Below are 19,233 nucleotides of genomic sequence, written 5' to 3'. Positions count from 1 at the left end.
AAATAGATTTGCAAACAACTTGCTTTTCCATCATGCTCATTTCTTGTTGGCATTAGAAAATATCTCTGTTTTTCACATTAGCACTTTCAATATGGATTGTTCTTCAAAGTGCCAAATGCCGCATCATTGCTTACGATTCTGCCTATTGGTGGGAGTGGTGCCAACAGTGTCCACATATGTATCTTCTCATTATTCATATTTTGTTGTTCAATAAAGTTAAAACTATTAGCTTACTGGTTGCAGTATAACTATTTCTAGAATTTACAATGTGGTTTGTGTGCCTACCGATTTAACTTGATGAGAGAAAAATTAAATCTATGCTATTCAAATTTTAGTGGGGACCGTTTTTGATTTTTGAAAGCACTGCCTAGAAGGTAGCTCTAAATAAATCTTCAATAAAATCAGGATTTTTTTTTGTTAAATTTTGTACTTTTAGAAGCAGATACTGTTCGTTGTTTTTTTATTCACAACGGTACATGTTCAGTTATGTATTCATATATCACGTACAGAGTTTTAGATACGAAGCAAACAGCTAAAAGGTATTTCGGATTGGAAGAGCTTAATCTGTGATGTGTGATGTTTTCTAATGGCACTGTTTATTGTACTATAATTTAAGATATAACTCGTTATAATCCTGTTAAGTCGTACCTATACATCTGACAACCAACATGTGTAGTGATCTACTCAGCCATCTTCTTAAAATTGAAATTTCTTGCTAATTATAGCTGCGTGCGAGAATTGATTTTCAATCTGGTAGCCATTAGTATCTTGTAGAAGGGAGATTACTTTACTTCAGGGTACAGGATGTTCTGATCTTTATTTTTATTGCTTTCTTATATGCCACTGAATATTTTTTTACATTGACTTCCTTCCTTTCCTTTCATTCTCAGTGAAGAAAGGAAGCCTTGTGCCAAGGAGAAACAGAACTCTCGCTGTTTCTTGCGTTCACCGTACCGAAGAAGTGTCCAAGGTAATCAAAATCGTTTGGCGATACCCTTGCCTGCAATTAGATTACAACACATTTTTTATTATGACAGTTGAACGGCGCTCAAATTTATGTGCTAAAAGTAGCTCAATGCTGTTTACCTGAATGAGTGCCCACAAGTACAGGTGTGATGCTAATCTGAAGGTGTTTGTTTCAGTCTAAAGGCCATCCAGATCCTACTCCTGTACCTTTGCTAAAAAAAAGTTTGTTATGATGAAGGTACATTACGTGAAAATTATCCATGTTGTGCTATTGGAGGAAGACACTTGTTTTCTCACTAACACTCTGAATGTCTTCTTACCTTGTATTGTATGAATGCCTAAATTTCTTTTCTCATAAAAAGATGCAAATCATCTTTAACTTAATATATGTATAAATGTCAAGTAATTGTAGCACATGACCTGGTGTTTGTGCTTTATTTCCAAATAAGAACCAAGCTACTCTTTTAGTCATAATCAGCAAGAAGATTGAATCATCTTTATACTGAATCAAACACCTTGAGATTAAAGCCCCATCTTTATACCGAAACAAACACATACAGATTTTATTCCAAAATAAGAAACAAACATAATTAAATGGGAACTGATCCAGTCCCTTACCTCTCACCCCTATCGCTCCCGTGGACGACGGCTGGGTGAAACCTAGCTTTGCCGCCTCCCTCCACTCCACCCTCGCCGTCACCGGAGGGTCTCCGCCGCCGCCAAGCAAAGCTAGGGCAGCATCGGGGCGGCAAGGCCCCTCTTCCTCCTCGCTGGAGATTGGTAGCACGGGTTGTGCTCGCTTGTCGGGGACATGGTGCTGGCGTGGGGCGCGATTGCGGTGACGTGTGCGTTCACGCAGGCTGTGTGGGGGTTCCAGGGTGAGTGGCGGCGCACACGCTGGTGTCCTCGTCGCGTGGGATAGGCTTGGGTGCAAGAAGCGGGCAGTCCTCATCGATGGTCGAAAGGGTGGGAGGCGGCGTGGGCTTGGTTGGAGGGTGTCTTGCGGTTGCGGCTGTTGACGTGCCTCGCCTAGGCGCTTGGTACCCTGGCTCGCCCGTATGTAGAATTGCCAGATATGGCGGGTGGCGGCGGCTGCCCCTTCGGCGACGTCGGCCAGGCAGCGGCTGACCATGTTGGAATGGCCACCGAGACTTGTCTCTGTGCGTGGATGTCCTATCTTGCACCGCGCCGGGTCTTCATCATACACTGTCCTTGTCGAGGAATGAATTTGTGGCTGAATGGTTGTGGCTTGGTGCTCTGTTGGTGACGTGAAGGTCCGATGGTAGCCGTAGGTAGTGGGTTGGGTCGCCGGTGCAACCGTGCTGTTGATGGCAACAGTTTGTTGTCGGTGGCGGGGTGCAGGTGGTGGTAGTGCCATGCCTTCTCCGGGTCAAAATTGGCGGCGCTTGGGTTGCTCGCATTATGGGGATGGCGACGACATGGGGCTCATGCTCGGGTGGGCCAGCTTTGGGCTCGAGACAGGTTGAAGACTTTGCTCCGAGTAGGTGAGGTAGGCATGGTCCAGGTGGTGCTCGTTTGTGGTGGTCATGTTAGCATTGCATCGGTGTGCGGATTGGCGCCGGTGACCCATGGAAATGGCGCTGCGTGAGCTCGCCTGGCCAAGGGCTCGGGGCTGGCTCGCCGGTGGCTGTCGACATTGTCGGAATCGTGTCCCCCGAGTCCATCAGGTATTGGCTAGGGACACAGGTGTGGATGCGTCCTACAGTTTAGGCGCCTACCTAGACTCTAGGACTGATGCCGGGCTAGGAGTAGATGGAGTGTCGTCGCTCTTCCTACCGTGGTTGAGTGCATTGTGATGTGGGCGGGGTGGCGGCCCCGGATGGCGGTCCACGCGGTTGCTCTTCAGCAAGCATCATTGCGGTGGTGGTAGCTATCGTCCCGGGTTGTGTGGGCAACGGGAGGTGTTGCCACGGGTAGCTCAGACGTGCCCTCTATCTCGGTGGGGTGGCGTCTTGATCTGGATTTGGGGATCTGACATCGTCGCACTACTTTTGGCGGCCTCGTGATGGCAAAGGGTGAGGTTCCTAACAAAAGCTCTGTGCCTTGGCGCCGACGGCGGCGACACCCGAGGGTGTCGTGCTCTTCTTGAAGACGTCATTGTGGTTCTTCTTTCCGTGTCAAGGCTTCGGGTGAAGACTTTTGTCCGGTGTGGACTCGACAGTGGCAACGCTCTGCACCGCTATCCCTCTTGGGGGTGTCGTCGAGGAGTTTAGGTGTATGAGGTTGTGGCGTGAGGGTGTTTAGTTATTCCGATACTTGTTGGTAGCATAATTGTGTGTGTGCTGCGTGTGCCGTATTTCCCCAGGTCAGCTTTGGAAGAGGGCTACCTCACCATCATGCATCATTCGGTCCATACTTCTTCGGTTGTTGCTTTATCTATAAAGTGGGGCGAAAGCCTGTTTTGAGAGGGATGTGGGAGGGGGCGGAGCAATCGGGCCTGGGTATGGGGAGGAGATGTACAAATGGGGGAGAAACAGACCTGCGTCACCGCCTCCTTCCTGGTCACTGGGGGCTCAAAGGGGTAAGTTTTGTGGGAGATGGGCAATTAGGAGGAAAATGGAGTGGGATCCGTCCGAATGGTGGGAACGAGCTTTGCGTTGGAGCCAAAGCGGCATGGAATTGGCCAGGTGTTTCCAATACGAATTTAGTATACAACCAAACATCCGTATTGAGATCAGATGATTACCAACTCAATTTCTTGGGCTTCAATGAAGACATTTAAATGCAACGTTATATGTATTTTAGCTGCAACCATCAGTTTTTATTATACTTACTCAAATATCATAGGAATGAAGCTAAAAACAATATTCCTGATATTGTGCGAGAATTCTTTTTTTTAGCCTTGAAAACAACAAGAGTCTCCTACTGTTATATATTACTCAAAATAAAGTACCGTACAGGATAATTACATGGCCAAGAAGCAAATAAAAAGAAAGCAACTACGATTTACAGAGAGAGGTTTGGGATGAAGCTATCAAGAAAGGAGACCAATTCGGGCTTAACTCTGAATTTGAGATTTTCCAAGTCAGTTTTGAGTGCTCTTTTCCAATCATACAGGGATGCAACAATCTTGTCAAAGTAACCTATGTTCCTTTGTTTCCAAATGTTTCAGGCGGCCGGGACATTGATTGCATTGAACAATGGGTGTGGCCATGAAGACTTCACTGCATCAAACATCTCCTGAAGCTCCAAGTTGGTGTCCCATTGAATATTGATGGAGTTCCAATAGACCGCACTGAAGATGCACTCAAAAAACAGGTGTTTGTCCGTTTCCAGTGGTGTAGTGTTACAGAAAAGACATGAGTGACTGCAATATCAAAATGTCTCCGGTGGAGCATGTCCCTTGTGTTGACTCTGTCCATTAACATCAGCCAGGCAAACACTTTAAGTTTCATGATACACTTTGTCTTCCAGATCATTGTGATGTATACGGGTGGCTGCAGTTCTCTGAAGAAGAAGTTGGTGAATTTCTTGGGCCGAAACTGAACTTCTCCCCAACAAGTAATCCATTCATCAGCCACAAGTAGAGATCATTCATATGATTCTACAGACATGTAATTCCTGCAGCGCCTCGGTAGGGAGAAGCATGTGGTCTGTCTTGGAATTACACTATAGAAATATCCTCCTCCCTTGTGAAAGAGAACATGTGTGGCAGCTTGTTGGAAAGGGGTTCGTCATCGATCCAAATATCTTTTCATAGAAGAATTGTGTCACCGGCTCTAGGAATGCAAGTTGTAACCCCTCTGTATATGTCCATCAACGAGAACACATCGTTCTGTATATCTTTCCATAAAAGAATCGTGTACAATTTCTTAAGCGCAACAACTAGACATTGATTTGTAATAGAATTTTAGTTGGATCATCACTCTATATGTATACATAGTTAATTTATCATTTTTTATCAATTTACATTGCAAATGAATTGGACTACAATAAATACCCGATTGTGCCCGTGCTATCTTGTTTCTACATGTGAAATTTGACATGCATTATGTTTACATAATTTCCAGCAAAATATTTTCGTGACACGTGACAAGGCACCGACATTCCTATGCTATCTTATCTCTGCATGCGAAATTAAACAGTCATTGTGTTTATATAACTTAACAAAAATATTTCAAAAGCCCGTGGCAACGCACGGGCACTCTACTAGTATACATTGGTAGTGAGGAGACATTTTTTTGGAACGATTCGATGGAGACATTTTACTCAATGGAGGCGTGAGCTTGTGCAGCAAATTGAGGCGTGAACACAGCTCAGGGACATCACCCATCGAGGTTAAACTACCACCCGCGAGATTAATCTGCACAAAATTATACACTACAGTCTACAGTAGAGGCTGAATGGGTAGTTATTATTCCACTCATCATAATATTATTAGTCCCCTGCAATTTTTTTTAATGATTGGTCATGTATTACTATTTTTTTATTTATCCAACCACGACAAAATATATCACATTACCTCTTTGTTTGCATGTGAATAATCTACTCATATACTATACTAGGGGTAAAAATGTCTTTTTATGTCAGACTTAACACCGTTACTAGTCAAATGTGACGAAAGTGTCACATAGGGAACAAAATGAAATTTAAGTGTCAAAAAGGGAAGAAAAATGTTTTTTGGGCCAAAAAGGAAGCAAATTTTAAGAAAGGGCCAAATAAGAAATTCTCTCCAAATTTAATGAGATGTTCTTGTATCAAGTTGCAAGATAATTCAGCAGGGTGAATTAAATATTTTGCGAGAGAAAATTAATCTCATTCGCAATGAGATTGTTTTGCGAGAGAAGAAAGTTCTCAATCGCAAATAAGTACTCTAGAGGTACGAAATTTATTTTTGCAAGAGAAAAAATTTCTCAATTACAAATAACAGATGTAATTAATCTCTACACGTGACAAACGTGGAAATATATTACATCGCTGATGAATTCTGGAATACATACATTGTACTCGACAGAAAAATAATAAACAGGTCTAGAACAGACTAAATACTGCTAGAACTACTGTTATACAACTAAGTTGCTGATAAGCTGAACTAGTACTGGATTACTAGTGTAGAGATCAAGCAAATAGCAAATAAACAAACAGCCACGGTACTGTTGGTGCCATGATTCCCTGCCGATGCACATGGCCTTGTAAAGGCGGTCATACTAGTCAATCTAAAGGATAAGGAGAGAGACCAGGGAAAGAAATCCCATGCAACTCATCCCCAATCCTCGCGAAGACACAACCAGGCGGAGAACACCAGGTCGGCCGGCCGCATCATCGGCGGCGAGCAAAACTCCCGCCGCGCTCGTCCTCACATGAAGAACCACCGGGGAGATGGGAGCCCGAGCGCCGCGGGCTCCGCGTGCCGGAGTGGCCGTTCGACGGCAAGCACGCCAGTGGGACGCCGAGGGCCAAGAGGCGGCGGCGAACTTCCACGCGCGGCAAGGGCGGGTGGGTGGCCGGAGTCGGGGACAGCAGGCACAGCGGCGTGGCAGCGTCGCCCGGGACGCGCGCAACCGTCGGCAACCTCTGAACCGGTGCGTCGCCGACAGCCTCAACAACCGCTGGAGTCTGATGCTGCAGCGGCGCGGCCCCGACGGTTCCAACCTCCTGAGGCGCTGCTACCACCGGGTCAAACTACCCATCCATGCGCTGAGCACCAAAACGGCGGCGGCGGAGCCACCAGTGCCGGATCGATGCCCCCATCGGCCTCGAGCCTTGGTGCAGCCGGACCGGCGAAAAGCCGGGCGGGCACATCGGGCTGCACGGGCTGGTTCGAGGGCCCCGCGCCGTGCCGGTGGTTGCGACGGAGGTTCTGACGGCGCTGGTTCCAACCTCCACGCCGGAAGCGGCGGAGGTCGCGCACATGACGCTGGAAGTGGCGGTGTCGGCCAACACCATGGCGGCGGTGGCGAGCGACGAAGCGGTGGCCACGGCCATTGACGCGAAGGAGGCGAAGAAACAGGGACATTGGAACTCGAGGCATGGTTCCATTTCTCACCTTTTCTCTGTTTTTCTTGTCTTCTCGTCGGAATCGCTCTCGCCGGAGAGCATGCTGATAACCTGTTGGAACTAATCGAGAGGCAAATCGAGAGACAACAATGAATCAAACTATACTTTATTGATGATGATTGTACACTTATATACATAGGGAACAGACGTTTTGGAGGGATGCGACCGCTCGTAGAGGCGCCGTTTCAGGAACTGCCGTGACACTTCGCTGGAGTCCTGGTACCGTACGCGATGTGTAGGAAGCGGGGATTATCCCGTAATAACCGCCAGGGTTATTTATTTTTAACACTTTCGACGAGATTAACTATGTCAACTTTGCCGGGCGGGCGGGCGGAAGATTTCAGACCTGTAACCAAACGAACGGCCTAGATCGACGAATGGGGAGGCGCATCGTCCAATCAGATCGCGCGGGCCACGTCACGCACCGCGAGCGGACTTTGGGCTCAACCCGACCCGGAAAGCGGCTAGCCCGTGCATAGATATAAGGGGCACGCATCACGGAGAGCATTCCGCGCTCGAATTTCACGCACCAGGTTTGGATTTGGAAGCCAGACGGACAAGAGGAGAGGAGGATCAGCGAGGCCGTGTTCATCAGGTACGCGCGCGTAATCCACCTATCTCATCACCACCATGCTGGATTGATTCCCCGCCTGCGCGTCGTGTGTCCAGAGAAGATGCGTTACCTTGTTGTCTTTGTGGTTTAGATCGCCTCGGCTTGCGTCCTAGGGATTTCAGATTTGGTGAAATCTTGATGCGATTTCGGTTCCTTTGATCTGTTCGATGGATGGTTCGTTGGTGTGCCGATCCGCCGGTGTTTCTCAGACACGCCATGTTCGATCGTGTGTTCATCCGCAGATTCTAAAGGGTTGTTTCGTAGATTCAGATTGGGCGTAGGAGATTTATTATGTTGCGTACGGTCAGTGCGACCCGTTTATATATGGTTAGATAATTTTCGCCTTCTATATTTGAATTCCTGATACGAAGAACCATGCTAGCATCCAAATTTCACTGCTTGTGTTATTTCTTTACCTGATCAATTGGCTCGTAGGCCTGCGTGTGCTCACTTTTTTTTACCTTCATGAGTTTTTCATTTTTTCTAAGATTATATCGTACGAGGAGACTCAAAGGGCTGCAATTATTGACAGGATCTGAGCGCACTTTTGTGTGACTGAAACTAGCATCCTCAGATTGATCCATTTTAAAATCGACTGAACATCTCTTGTTCACGCATATGCTGATTATTATTGTTCTATCCTGCATCTTTGTTTTGAAACAAAATCCTATACTGGGAAGAAAAATATGGTTGTTATCTAAAGATGCACCTCGGAAGACAGCCTACTTATAGATTGAAAGAGAGTACAGCACTTTGATCAGATATATAGTTCTCCCTCCGTAAAGAAATATAAGAGCGCTTAGATCACTACTTTATAGTTATCTAAACGCTCTTATATTTATTTACAGAGGGAGTACTTATCAAATTTGTTCCTCCCTTTACTGTCACGACACTAAAGTTTACTAAAAATGGCGTAGAGATGATGTAAACTAATTCCCCTGGTGTATTGATGATTGATAATTGGATTTTGTGTCACCCCACACTGAACAAGTGTCAGTTAACTGTTGAACAAATTCAGTCGTTTGTTCTGACAACACATAACACAATTTGTTGATAAAAAAATTCAGTATTTTATTCTTACAAAATTATCGGATTCGACAAAATTCAGTACGACTCTGAGCAACATTTTCGTTTTGGTTCCATATTGTAGGTAACCTTTTACTACTAATTTTTCATAGCATTTGGATGCAACACTGTATTTACCCTTCTCTTAGTCAACAGAAGATGTAGCGAGACACCATCTGATGCCATATGACTATGCTTGCTCATTTTCTATATACCTGTGTACTTCTCCAACAAACTTACTGATGATGCCATTTGATCATTTGGAACACCATGTATGTTTTGGTCTGTTATGATACTAGTGCTACAATCCTTCTGATCGAACCTTGTACTTATTACATGTAGGTAGATAAAACAAGATGGTGGCTAATGGCGATGCACCTGCAAGAGGGAGTGCAGCTGCAGCTGCAAGCTTGCGCAGACGTAGAACCACCAGTGGTGCTGCCGCTGCTGGAGGTGGTGGCGGCGCCAGTACAATGCTTCAGTTCTATACTGATGAGGCTGCTGGGCGCAAGATGTCCCCAAATGCTGTTCTGATCATGAGCATAGGGTTTATTGCCGTCGTTGCCGTACTCCATGTTTTCGGCAAGCTGTACCGCACCCCTAATTAGGTTCCATATATACAAGCTGAGTTTATGTGTCTATGAACAGCGAAGTCGTAGACTTTGCATAGCAAATGACTGTCGGGTCCTGAAAAGATTTACCTTATAATACTGAGATGTTTTTGTCGAATCATTTGCAAGCTGTTTGTCTTGTCGTTTGTTCTTTACACTCACTGATCTAACCTTGCGAGTTATTTGTATAGGTTCAGTATACAAAATGCAATCTATACAATTTAGTAAACAATCTAATCGAATAAGTTTTTGTTTGGCTACTCTGACCAACCCGTTTATATAAGAAAACGTGGTTCTTGGAAACCCAGGATTTCACAATTGTGGGGAAATGACTATTAGTTTGTTTTTCTAAAATTGCGATTAAGTGATTTTCTCACTCCTCTTTCCTTACCTCCTTTCTCAACTCTCCGTTTTTCATACTTGCGAAAGATCAGTGAGTGTAAAGAACAAACGACAAGACAAACTAATACTTACAAATGACTATTAGTTTGTTATTGTCGTTTGACTTGGATACTCTTATGTATTTTCTCTAAAAATAATACTTAGATGTGGTCAATGTAAAGATAAGTCATGGCATGCTGCAAGTACTTCGTTTTGGTATTGTTTGCAGCCATCGCTAATCACGCACAGGACGGCATAACTTTAGAGGGTGCTTGGATTCAAGAGACTTATTTTAGTCTGATTAAAAATAGTCATTTTAAAAGGTTAAAGTTTCAAGCACCCCTGACTAAAACAGGGCTAAAACTAGTCTTAAGACTAAAATGTTTTAGTCAGGGGTATCCCTACTAAAATATGGATTAGTTCTCTCTCTCCTTATTTAACTCCTCTTCTTAAACACATGCGAATTCTGAATTGGAGGGTTTGGAGGATAATAAATGCTCATTAACTTGATTTTAGTCTCTTTAGTATTTGGATCCAAGTATGGGTGAGGCTAGCAAGTTTTAGTCCCACTACTTTTAGTCATAAGACTAAAACGTATCCAAACACCCTCTGAGTTAAAAGCGCCGTTGGTTTGTTACAGCCAAAAAAATCGACTTATCTTAATTGCATGCACGCGGCAGGGCCCACCATAACAACCAGAGTCACGATGCCAAAGTTTTGGCACAGCTTTTTCGTGCCCTCGTCTCGCCCACGCGTTGGCGAGAATCACACGGAAGAGCGCTGGGCATACCAGGCGAGCCAATCTTTTGGTGTCGATCCAAACAGCTACCAAATTACACGGGCAAGCCAATTTTTTGGCAGGGTCAGCTTTGGCAGTGATCTAAACAGGCCCTAAAGTTTCCAAGTTCAAATTCAATGGAGGCCATGGAAAGAATTCACAACAAATGTTCCTCACGAGGCCCGCACAATTTACAAGGTGCTACTTGTGAGCCGCGCTGAGATTTTCTCGAAGAGGAGAGGATGATGCAGTACATTAGAGATAAATATTTTCCACAGTTAAGAACCAAGGTTATCGATCCAGTAGGAGAACCAAGCAACACCTCGTTAGCAGCATCTACATGCAAAATAACAAATACTTGCACCCAACGCGAATAAGGAATTGACAATACCTCTGCGGTTAATTGCAAGGATCAAATCTCGTAGTGATAGATAGATAGATAAAATACAAAATAAAATAAAGTAAAGAAAAACTGCAGCAAAGTATTTTTATTTTAATATATGATAAAAAGTAGACCCGGGGGCATAGTTTTCACTAGAGGCTTCTCTGTTCAAAATAGCATACGGTGTGCAAACAAATTACTGTTGTGCAATTGATAAAAAAACAAATAATCATGACGATATCCAAGGCAATGATCTTATATATAGGCATCACGTCCGAGACAAGTAGGCCGACTCCTGCCTGCATCTACTACTATTACTTCACACATCGACCGCTATCCTGCATGCATTTAGAGTATTAAGTTCACAAAGAACAGAGTACCGCCTTAAGCAAGATGACACGATGTAGACAAAGTAAACTCGCGCGTGAATAAACCCCATCTTTTTATCCTTAATAGCAGCAATACAAATACATGTCTTGTCCCTTTTTGTCATTGTGGTATAGATCACCGCAAGATTGAACCCATCACAAAGCACATCTCCCATTGCAAGAAAAATCAATCTAGTTGGCCAAACCAAATCAATACTCCCTCCGTTCCGAATTACTTGTCTCAAGTATGGATGTATCTAGATGTATTTTAGTTCTATATACATCCACTTTCGCGATGAGTAATTTGAAACGGAGGGAGTAGATCGGAGAGAAATACAAAATTATAATAATCATGCATAAAAAGTTCAGAGAAGACTCAAATAATATTCACGGGTAATCTGATCATAAACTCACAATTCATCGGATCCCAACAAACACACAACAAAGAGTGATTACATTGAATAAACTCCAAGAACATCGAGGAGAACATTGTATTGAAGATCAAAGAGAGAGAAGAAGTCATCTAACTACTGGCTGTGGACCCGTAGGTCTATACTAAACTACTCACACATCATCAAAAGGGCAGCAAGGTTGATGTAGGGCCCCTCCGTGATCGATTCCCCCTCCGGCAGAGTGTCGAAAAAAGCCGCCAGATGGGATCTGGCGAGAACAGAAGTTTGTGGCGGCGGAAAAAGTGTTTCGGGTGGCTCTTTGTTGGTTTCCCGATTTTAGAGAATTTATAGAGGCGGAATTAGGTCAAACGGGCGCTCGTGGGCCCCACAAGTCACCAGGGCGTGCCCCGATGCCTCATGGGCCTCTCCATCTCCGGCCCTCTCCCGAAACTTCCAGGGTCTCTTTTGTTCAGAAAAAGATCTCCAAATTTTTTTGTGGCGTCTGGACTTCGTTTGGTACTGTTATTCTGGAAACTGAAAACAAGCAAAAAAATATAGCAAGTAGCACTTGGCACTAAGTTAATATGTTAGTCCAAAAAAATGATATATACTGACATATAGTTGCATATAAAACATCCAAGATTGATACTTAATACTCTCTCCGTTCCAAATTACTCGTCAGAGAAATGGGTGTATCTAGAACTAAAATACATCTCGATACATCCATACCTGCGACAAGTAATTCAGAACGGAGGGAGTAGAATGGAAGAACCAAAAATCATAGATACGTTGGAGATGTATCAAGCATCCCCAAGCTTAATTCATGCTCATCCTCGATAGGTAAATGATAAAAAAAGAATTTTTGATGTGGAATGCTATCTAACATGTTCATCATGTAGTCTCACTTTTGTGGAATGAATATTAAGATCCGAGTGATTCAAAGTAATAGTCTATAGTTTTACATAAAAACAATAATAATAAGGCATACTAACAAACAATCGTGTCTTTCAAAATATCAATGCTAAAGAACATTATCCCTTCAAAATCATATAGTCCTGTCATGCTCCATCTTCTTAACATAAGTATTTATCATGCATAACCCCGATGACAAGCCGAGCAATTGGTTCATACTTTTTCACGCGCTTTAGCTTTTTCAACTCTCACGCAATACATGAGCGCAAGCCATGAATATAGCACTATGGTGGAATAGAGTATGGTGATGGAGGTAATTTGGAGAAGACAAAAAGGGAAAAGTCTCACATTGATGAGGCTAATCAACGGGCTATGTAGATGCCCATCAATTGTGAAGGAAATATGCCCTAGAGGCAATAATAAAGTTGTTATTTATATTTCCTTATATCATGATAAATGTTTATTATTCATGCTAGAATTGTATTAACCTGAAACTTAGTACATGTGTGAATACATAAACAAATAGAGTGTCCCTAGTATGCCTCTACTTGACTAGCTCGTTAATCAAAGATGGTTAAGTTTCCTAGCCATGGACATGTGTTGTCATTTGATGAATGGGATCACATCATTAGAGAATGATGTGATGGACAAGACCATCCGCTAGCTTAGCATAATGATCATTCAGTTTTATTGCTACTGCTTTCTTCATGACTTATACATGTTCCTCTGACTATGAGATTATGCAACTCCCGAATACCGGAGGAACACCTTGTGTGCTATCAAACGTCACAACGTAACTAGGTGATTATAAAGATGCTCTACAGGTGTCTCCAATGGTGTTTGTTGAGTTGGCATAGGTCAAGATTAGGATTTGTCACTCCGTCTATCGGAGAGGTATCTCTGGGCCCTCTCGGTAATGCACATCAATATAAGCCTTGCAAGCAATGTGACTAATGAGTTAGTTACGGGATGTTGCATTACTAAACAAGTAAAGAGACTTGTCGGTAACGAGATTGAACTAGGAATTGAGATACCGACGATCGAATCTCGGGCGAATAACATACTGATGACAAAGGGAACAACGTATGTTGTTATGCGGTTTGACCGATAAAGATCTTCGTAGAATATGTAGGAGCCAATATGAGCATCCAGGTTCCGCTATTGGTTATTGACCGGAGATGTGTCTCGGTCATGTCTACATAGTTCTTGAACCCGTAGGGTCCGCACGCTTAACATTCTTTGACGATTTGTATTATGAGTTATGTGATTTGATGACCGAGGTTTGTTTGGAGTCCCGTATGAGATCGGGGACATGACGAGGAGTCTCGAAATGGTCGAGACGTAAAAATCGATATATTGAAAGGCTATATTCGGATATCGGAAAGGTTCTGAGTGATTCAGGTATTTTTCGGAGTACCGAAGAATTACGGGAATTCGTATTGGGCCTTAATGGGCCATACGGGAAAGGAGAGAAAGGCCTCAAGGGTGGCCACGCCCCTTCCCTATGAACTGGTCCGAATTGGACTAGGGAAAGGGGGCGCCCCTTCCTTCCTTCTCCTTCCCCCTTGCCTTTTTCCTATTCCGTGTAGGAGGCGGAATCCTACTAGGACTAGGGAGTCCTAGTAGGACTCCACACTTTGGGCGCGCCTTATGAGGGCCGGCCTCCTCCTCCCTCCATCCTTTATATACGTGGCCAGGGGGCACCCCATAGACACACAAGTTAATCATTGATCTCTTAGCCGTGTGCAGTGCCCCCTCCACTATAATCCACCTCGGTCATATCGTAGCGGTGCTTAAGCAAAGCCCTGTTCCGATAGCATCATCATCACCGTCATCAGGCCGTCGTGCTAACAAAGCTCTCCCTCGACACTCTGCTGGATTGTGAGTTCGTGGGACGTCACTGAGCTGAACGTGTGCAGATCACGGAGGTGCCGTACTTTCGGTACTAGGATCAGTCGGATCATCAATACGTATGACTACATCAACCGCGTTGTCATAACGCTTCCGCTTACGGTCTATGATGGTACGTAGACAATACTCTCCCCTCTCGTTGCTATGCATCACCATGATCTTGCATGTGAGTAGGAAATTTTTGAAATTACTGCGTTCCCCAACAGTGGCATCCGAGCCAGGTTTATGCGTAGATGTTATATGCACGAGTAGAACACAAAGGAGTTGTTGGCGTGGGTATATACATATTGTTTGCCGTCACTAGTTGATTCTTGATTGAACAGCATTGTTGGATGAAGCGTCCCAGACCGACATTACGCGTATGCTTACGCGAGATTGGTTCTACCGACGTGCTTCGCACACAGGTGGCTAGTGGGTGTCTGTTTCTCCAGCTTTAGTTGAATCGGATTCAATGAACAGGGTTCTTTCTGAAGATTAAAAAGCAATTACTATACCGTGTTGTGGTTTTTTGATGCGTAGGTAAGAACGGTTCTTGCTCAGCCCGTAGCAGCCACGTAAAACTTGCAACAACAAAGTAGAGGATGTCTAACTTGTTTTTGCAGGGCTTGTTGTGATGTGATATGGTCAAGACGTGATGAGATATAAGTTGTTGTATGAGATGATCATGTTTTTGTTGAAGTTATCGGAAACTGGCAGAAGCCTTATAGTTGTCTCTTTATTGCATAAGATACAATCTCCAAATAATTGCTTTACTTCATAGCTATGCGATAGCAATAGTTGCAAGAGCAATAGTTGGCGAGACGACCATGTGATGACACGTTGATAGAGATCAAGATGATGGAGATCATGGTGTCATATCAGTGACGATAGAGATCATGACGATACTTTGGAGATGGAGATCAAAGGCGCAAGATGATCATGGCCATATCATGTCACATATTTTGATTGCATGTGATGTCTATCCTTTATCCATCTTATTTTTCTTAGTTCGGCGGTAGCATTATAAGATGATCTCTCACTAAATTTCAAGGTATAAGTGTTCTCCCTGAGTATGCACCGTTACGACAGTTCGTCGTGCCGAGACACCACGTGATGATCGGGTGTGATAAGCTCTACGTTCACATACAACGGGTGCAAGCCAATTTTGCACACGCGGAATACTCGGGTTAAAACTTGACGAGCCTAGCATATGCAGATATGGCCTCGGAACATTGGAGACCGAAAGGTCGAGCGTAAATCATATAGTAGATATGATCAACATAGTGATGTTCACCATTGAAAACTACTCCATCTCACGTGATGATCGGACATGGTTTAGTTAATTTGTATCACGTGATCATTTAGATGAATAGAGGGATGTCTATCTAAGTGGGAGTTCTTAAGTAATATGATTAATTGAACTTTAATTTATCACAAACTTAGTCCTGATAGTATTTGCATAACTATGTTGTAGATCAATAGTTTGCAATGTAGCTCCCCGTTTATTTTTGATATGTTCCTAGAGAAAAACTATGTTGAAAGATGATAGTAGCAATGGTGCGGACTAGGTCTGTATTCTGAGGATTATCCTCATTGCTGCACAGAAGTATTATGTCATTGATGCACCGCTAGGTGACAGACCTATTGCAGGAGCAGATGTAGACGTTATGAACGTCTGACAATCCTTAGTATGATGACTACTTGATAGTTTAGTGCACTATGCTTTACGACTTAGAACCGGGACTTCAAAAATATTTTGAACGACATGGAGCATATGAGATGTTCCAAGAGTTGAAATTGGTATTTCATAATCATGCCCGTGTCGAGAGGTATGAGACCTCTGACAAATACTTTGCCTACAAGATGGAGGAGAATAGCTCAACCAGTGAGCATGTGCTCAGAATGTCTGAGCACTACAATATCTTGAATCAAGTGGGAGTTAATCTTCCAGATAAGATAGTGATTGATAGAGTTCTCTAGTCACTATCACCAAGTTACTGGAACTTCGTGATGAACTATAATATGCAAGGGATGATGAAAATGATTCCCCGAGCTCTTCACGATGCTGAAATCGGCGAAGGTAGAAATCAAGAAAAGCATCAAGTGTTGATGGTTGACAAGACCACTAGTTTAAAGTAAAAGGGCAAGGAAAAGAAAGGGAACTTCAAAAAGAATGGCAAGCAAGTTGCCACTCCCATGAAGAAGCCCAAAGCTAGACCCAAGCCTGAAACTGAGTCCTTCTACTGCAAAAGAAATGGTCACTGGATGTGGAACTGCCCTAGATACTTGGTGGATAAGAAGGATGGCAAAGTAAACAAAGGTATATTTGATATATATGTTATTGATGTGTACTTTACTAGTGTTTATAGAAAACCCCTCGGTATTTGATACTAGTTCAGTTGCTAAGAGTAGTAACTCGAAACGGGAGTTGCAAAATAAACAAAGACTAGTTGAGGACGAGGTGACGATGTGTGTTGGAAATGATTCCAAGGTTTATAAGATCACCATATCACACTCCCTTTACCTTCGGGATTAGTGTTGAACCTAAAATAAATGTTATTTGGTGTTTGCGTTGAGCATAATATGATTGGATCATGTTTATTGCAATACGGTTATTCATTTAAGTCAAAGAATAATTGTTATTCCGTTTACATGAATAAAACTGTAACGCCCCAAGACCGGAGATTCAGATGCCATCCATGGATTCCGGGTTTCGTCATGTGTTTTGTTTTGCTTGTTGCTTTCCCTTTTGCATCATGTGCATTGCATCATGTCATCTTGCAACATGTTTTAAAACTCAACCAAATAAAACCGTATGGATCTTTGGTCCATTTAAATCGAGGGAGTTCACAAGGTGAAATTCTCTTTATAACATATAAAAGTCTCCTACTATTTTAGGGAGCTATATTAAATATTCCATTTTCGGATTCACCCATAAACACACTTGCAATAATCACATGCCTTTTTTTCCACTTCAAGGTTGGCCCCCAAACTTTTCCTATTATTTCTTTCGTCACTTCCCCGAGACCACCTAAATTCTCAACATTTCTGGGCATTTCAAAACCCCAGTCCTAGTTCAAACCATTTGACTAATTCAAATGAGTTTGAATTCATAAATTCCGATCTGGCCATTTCTAATTTTCTCGGACCAAGTATATTTTTGCGAGTCCAAGAAAACTTGCCCCGTGCTCCAATTCTTCTCCTATCCCTATCTATATTTTTTCCAAACCCTCTGTTTATTTGCTAAAACAGGGATAGGTATCTAAAGAGAGAAAGAGAGTGCAGGCCTCAGCCCTTCCAAGCCGCACCATCCCCGCGGCCCAGCAAGCCCAAACCCCCCTTCTAACCCTAGGCCCATCTAACCCATCTAATCTAAGCCCCATCTCCCGATCCCCTCATCCTCTCCCCTCGTTCCTTCCTCGCGCCGCCATGAGAGACAAAGAGGAGCGCATCGCCCGCTCCTCCCGATCCGCGTCCCTCCTCCCTCTCGGTCTTCTTCGCGAGTGCGCCTCTCTCCTTTCCCTCGCGCCGCCACTCACTCCACACGCCATGAGAGCCCCGTGCTCGATCCCTTTTTCCTCCTCCCGTCGACTCTCCATCGCTCGCCGCCCCGCCTCCAATTCCTCCGCCGCCGAGCGCCACCAGCAGCAGTTTCAGGAGTCCCCGTCGCCGAGCGCTCGAGGAGAGGAGATCCTCGAGCACCCGCGCGCCTGCAGCCATCATCCTCTGCGCCCGCAGACGTCGCCTGTCGCCGGCGCCCCAAGTCCGCGTCGCCGAGTCCCTCGTCCTGCCGGAGCTGCTCCTCCCGCCGCCCAAGTACCTCCCCGCCTCCTGCCATGGTGCCCGCACCAGGACCGCCCTCCACCGCCGGCTCTATCTCCGGCGAGCATCGCGCCGTCTCCCTGCCTCGTCTGTGGTGCCAGCGTTAACAACAGCAGTGGACCAGAGCCACTACCTTGCCCCACCACGTTGCCGCCCTGCTACGTTCGTCACCGGAGATCACCAGATCCGGTCGCGTTGGGTCGGGTCCTCCCGTCCCTGCCTTGTTGCTGCCCACCAGAGGCCTTCCGTCTCACGTTTGTTTTGGATCAGCAAGGATGAGACACCAAGAACCGTACCCGGACCGTCAAGCACCTTCTCCGAGGATTTTGCCAAGTACCATGACATGAACGACCCTTGAACGCGTCAAGTACCACTACCGTCAAGTACCTCTTCGCAAGACCAAGTTCCTCTATGATATGTGTACGACTACCAACGCCGAAGCCCATGAACCAATAACTTCAAGTTCAACTATTGTCGCAAGAACGAGACCGACGGGTCCGAAGACCCCAAGTACCACGACAACCCCGAAGGGATTCGAGTTCGTCAAGTTCACCTTCGAATCGTGTACCACTACCGACGACTGAGACCCTAGATTCGACAAGTTCCTCGCGGTGACCCTGAACATCTACGGGACATGCACGACTTCAAACCGTGTACCACGTCGAACATGTATGACTACACGACGAACCGCCAAGACCCTGAACGACTACCGCCGCCGAAGTCCGCGAGTACTACTACTTCCACAACGCGTCGTGTATGACTACCGTCGCGAGAAAGCCTACTTCCTCTACTTGCACCGAACCCGAACACGAACCGTCCCGCTTGCATGCTTCGAAGGTATAACCCTGAGACGACTACCCGTGAACGAATGAATGCATCTTGTATGAGATGCACTCTTGTTTTGCCTCGAGTCTGAACTACCGGTGCACGTTGCCCCTCTTTTGCCTTGCCACCTACATGTGGGAACCCGGTAACCGGGATCACCCCACCATATTTTGCACGCTCCCGCCCCACTTTCTTTTGCACCGACGTCTC

General features: G+C 44.7%; 2 protein-coding genes across 5 annotated transcripts; one reads left to right on the top strand and one right to left on the bottom strand.

Annotated features, from left to right (window-relative positions):
- Nucleotides 1-805: 805 nt before the first annotated feature.
- On the bottom strand, nucleotides 806-2,878 carry LOC119268216. Of its 4 annotated transcripts, none has more exons than XR_005133027.1 (3): nucleotides 1,585-2,878; nucleotides 1,087-1,173; nucleotides 806-1,000 (listed from the first exon to the last, which is right to left on the bottom strand). XR_005133027.1 is itself a non-coding variant. In XM_037549791.1 (2 exons), the coding sequence occupies exons 1-2, from the start codon at nucleotides 2,342-2,344 to the stop codon at nucleotides 975-977; spliced, it is 786 nt and encodes a 261-aa protein (XP_037405688.1). In that variant the 5' UTR covers nucleotides 2,345-2,878; the 3' UTR covers nucleotides 806-974. The 4 variants fall into 4 exon arrangements, 1 of the variants encoding a protein (XP_037405688.1); XR_005133026.1 differs by having other exon boundaries at nucleotides 1,087-1,167; XR_005133025.1 differs by lacking the exon at nucleotides 1,585-2,878 and having other exon boundaries at nucleotides 1,087-1,204.
- A 4,505-nt stretch (nucleotides 2,879-7,383) lies between these two features.
- On the top strand, nucleotides 7,384-9,419 carry LOC119268215 (protein transport protein Sec61 subunit beta-like). Its single transcript, XM_037549790.1, has 2 exons — nucleotides 7,384-7,579; nucleotides 9,005-9,419. The coding sequence occupies exon 2, from the start codon at nucleotides 9,019-9,021 to the stop codon at nucleotides 9,268-9,270; it is 252 nt and encodes an 83-aa protein (XP_037405687.1). The 5' UTR covers nucleotides 7,384-7,579; nucleotides 9,005-9,018; the 3' UTR covers nucleotides 9,271-9,419.
- Nucleotides 9,420-19,233: the final 9,814 nt, after the last annotated feature.

The sequence above is a fragment of the Triticum dicoccoides genome, chromosome 3A, assembly GCF_002162155.2.
Source record: "Triticum dicoccoides isolate Atlit2015 ecotype Zavitan chromosome 3A, WEW_v2.0, whole genome shotgun sequence".
Classification (NCBI taxonomy): Eukaryota; Viridiplantae; Streptophyta; class Magnoliopsida; order Poales; family Poaceae; genus Triticum; species Triticum dicoccoides.
The sequence above is the reverse complement of the archived record's forward strand: the minus strand, read 5'-3'. Positions and strand labels throughout refer to the sequence as shown.

Bases quoted from the DNA above. Each gene is read 5' to 3' on its own strand.
- LOC119268216 (XM_037549791.1), bottom strand. From the start codon at position 2,344: ATGGCACTACCACCACCTGCACCCCGCCACCGACAACAAACTGTTGCC. The intron at 1,001-1,584 runs GTAAGGGACTGG...ATCTAATTGCAG, and splicing joins GGGAGCGATAGGGGTGAGAG to GCAAGGGTATCGCCAAACGA.
- LOC119268215 (XM_037549790.1), top strand. From the start codon at position 9,019: ATGGTGGCTAATGGCGATGCACCTGCAAGAGGGAGTGCAGCTGCAGCT.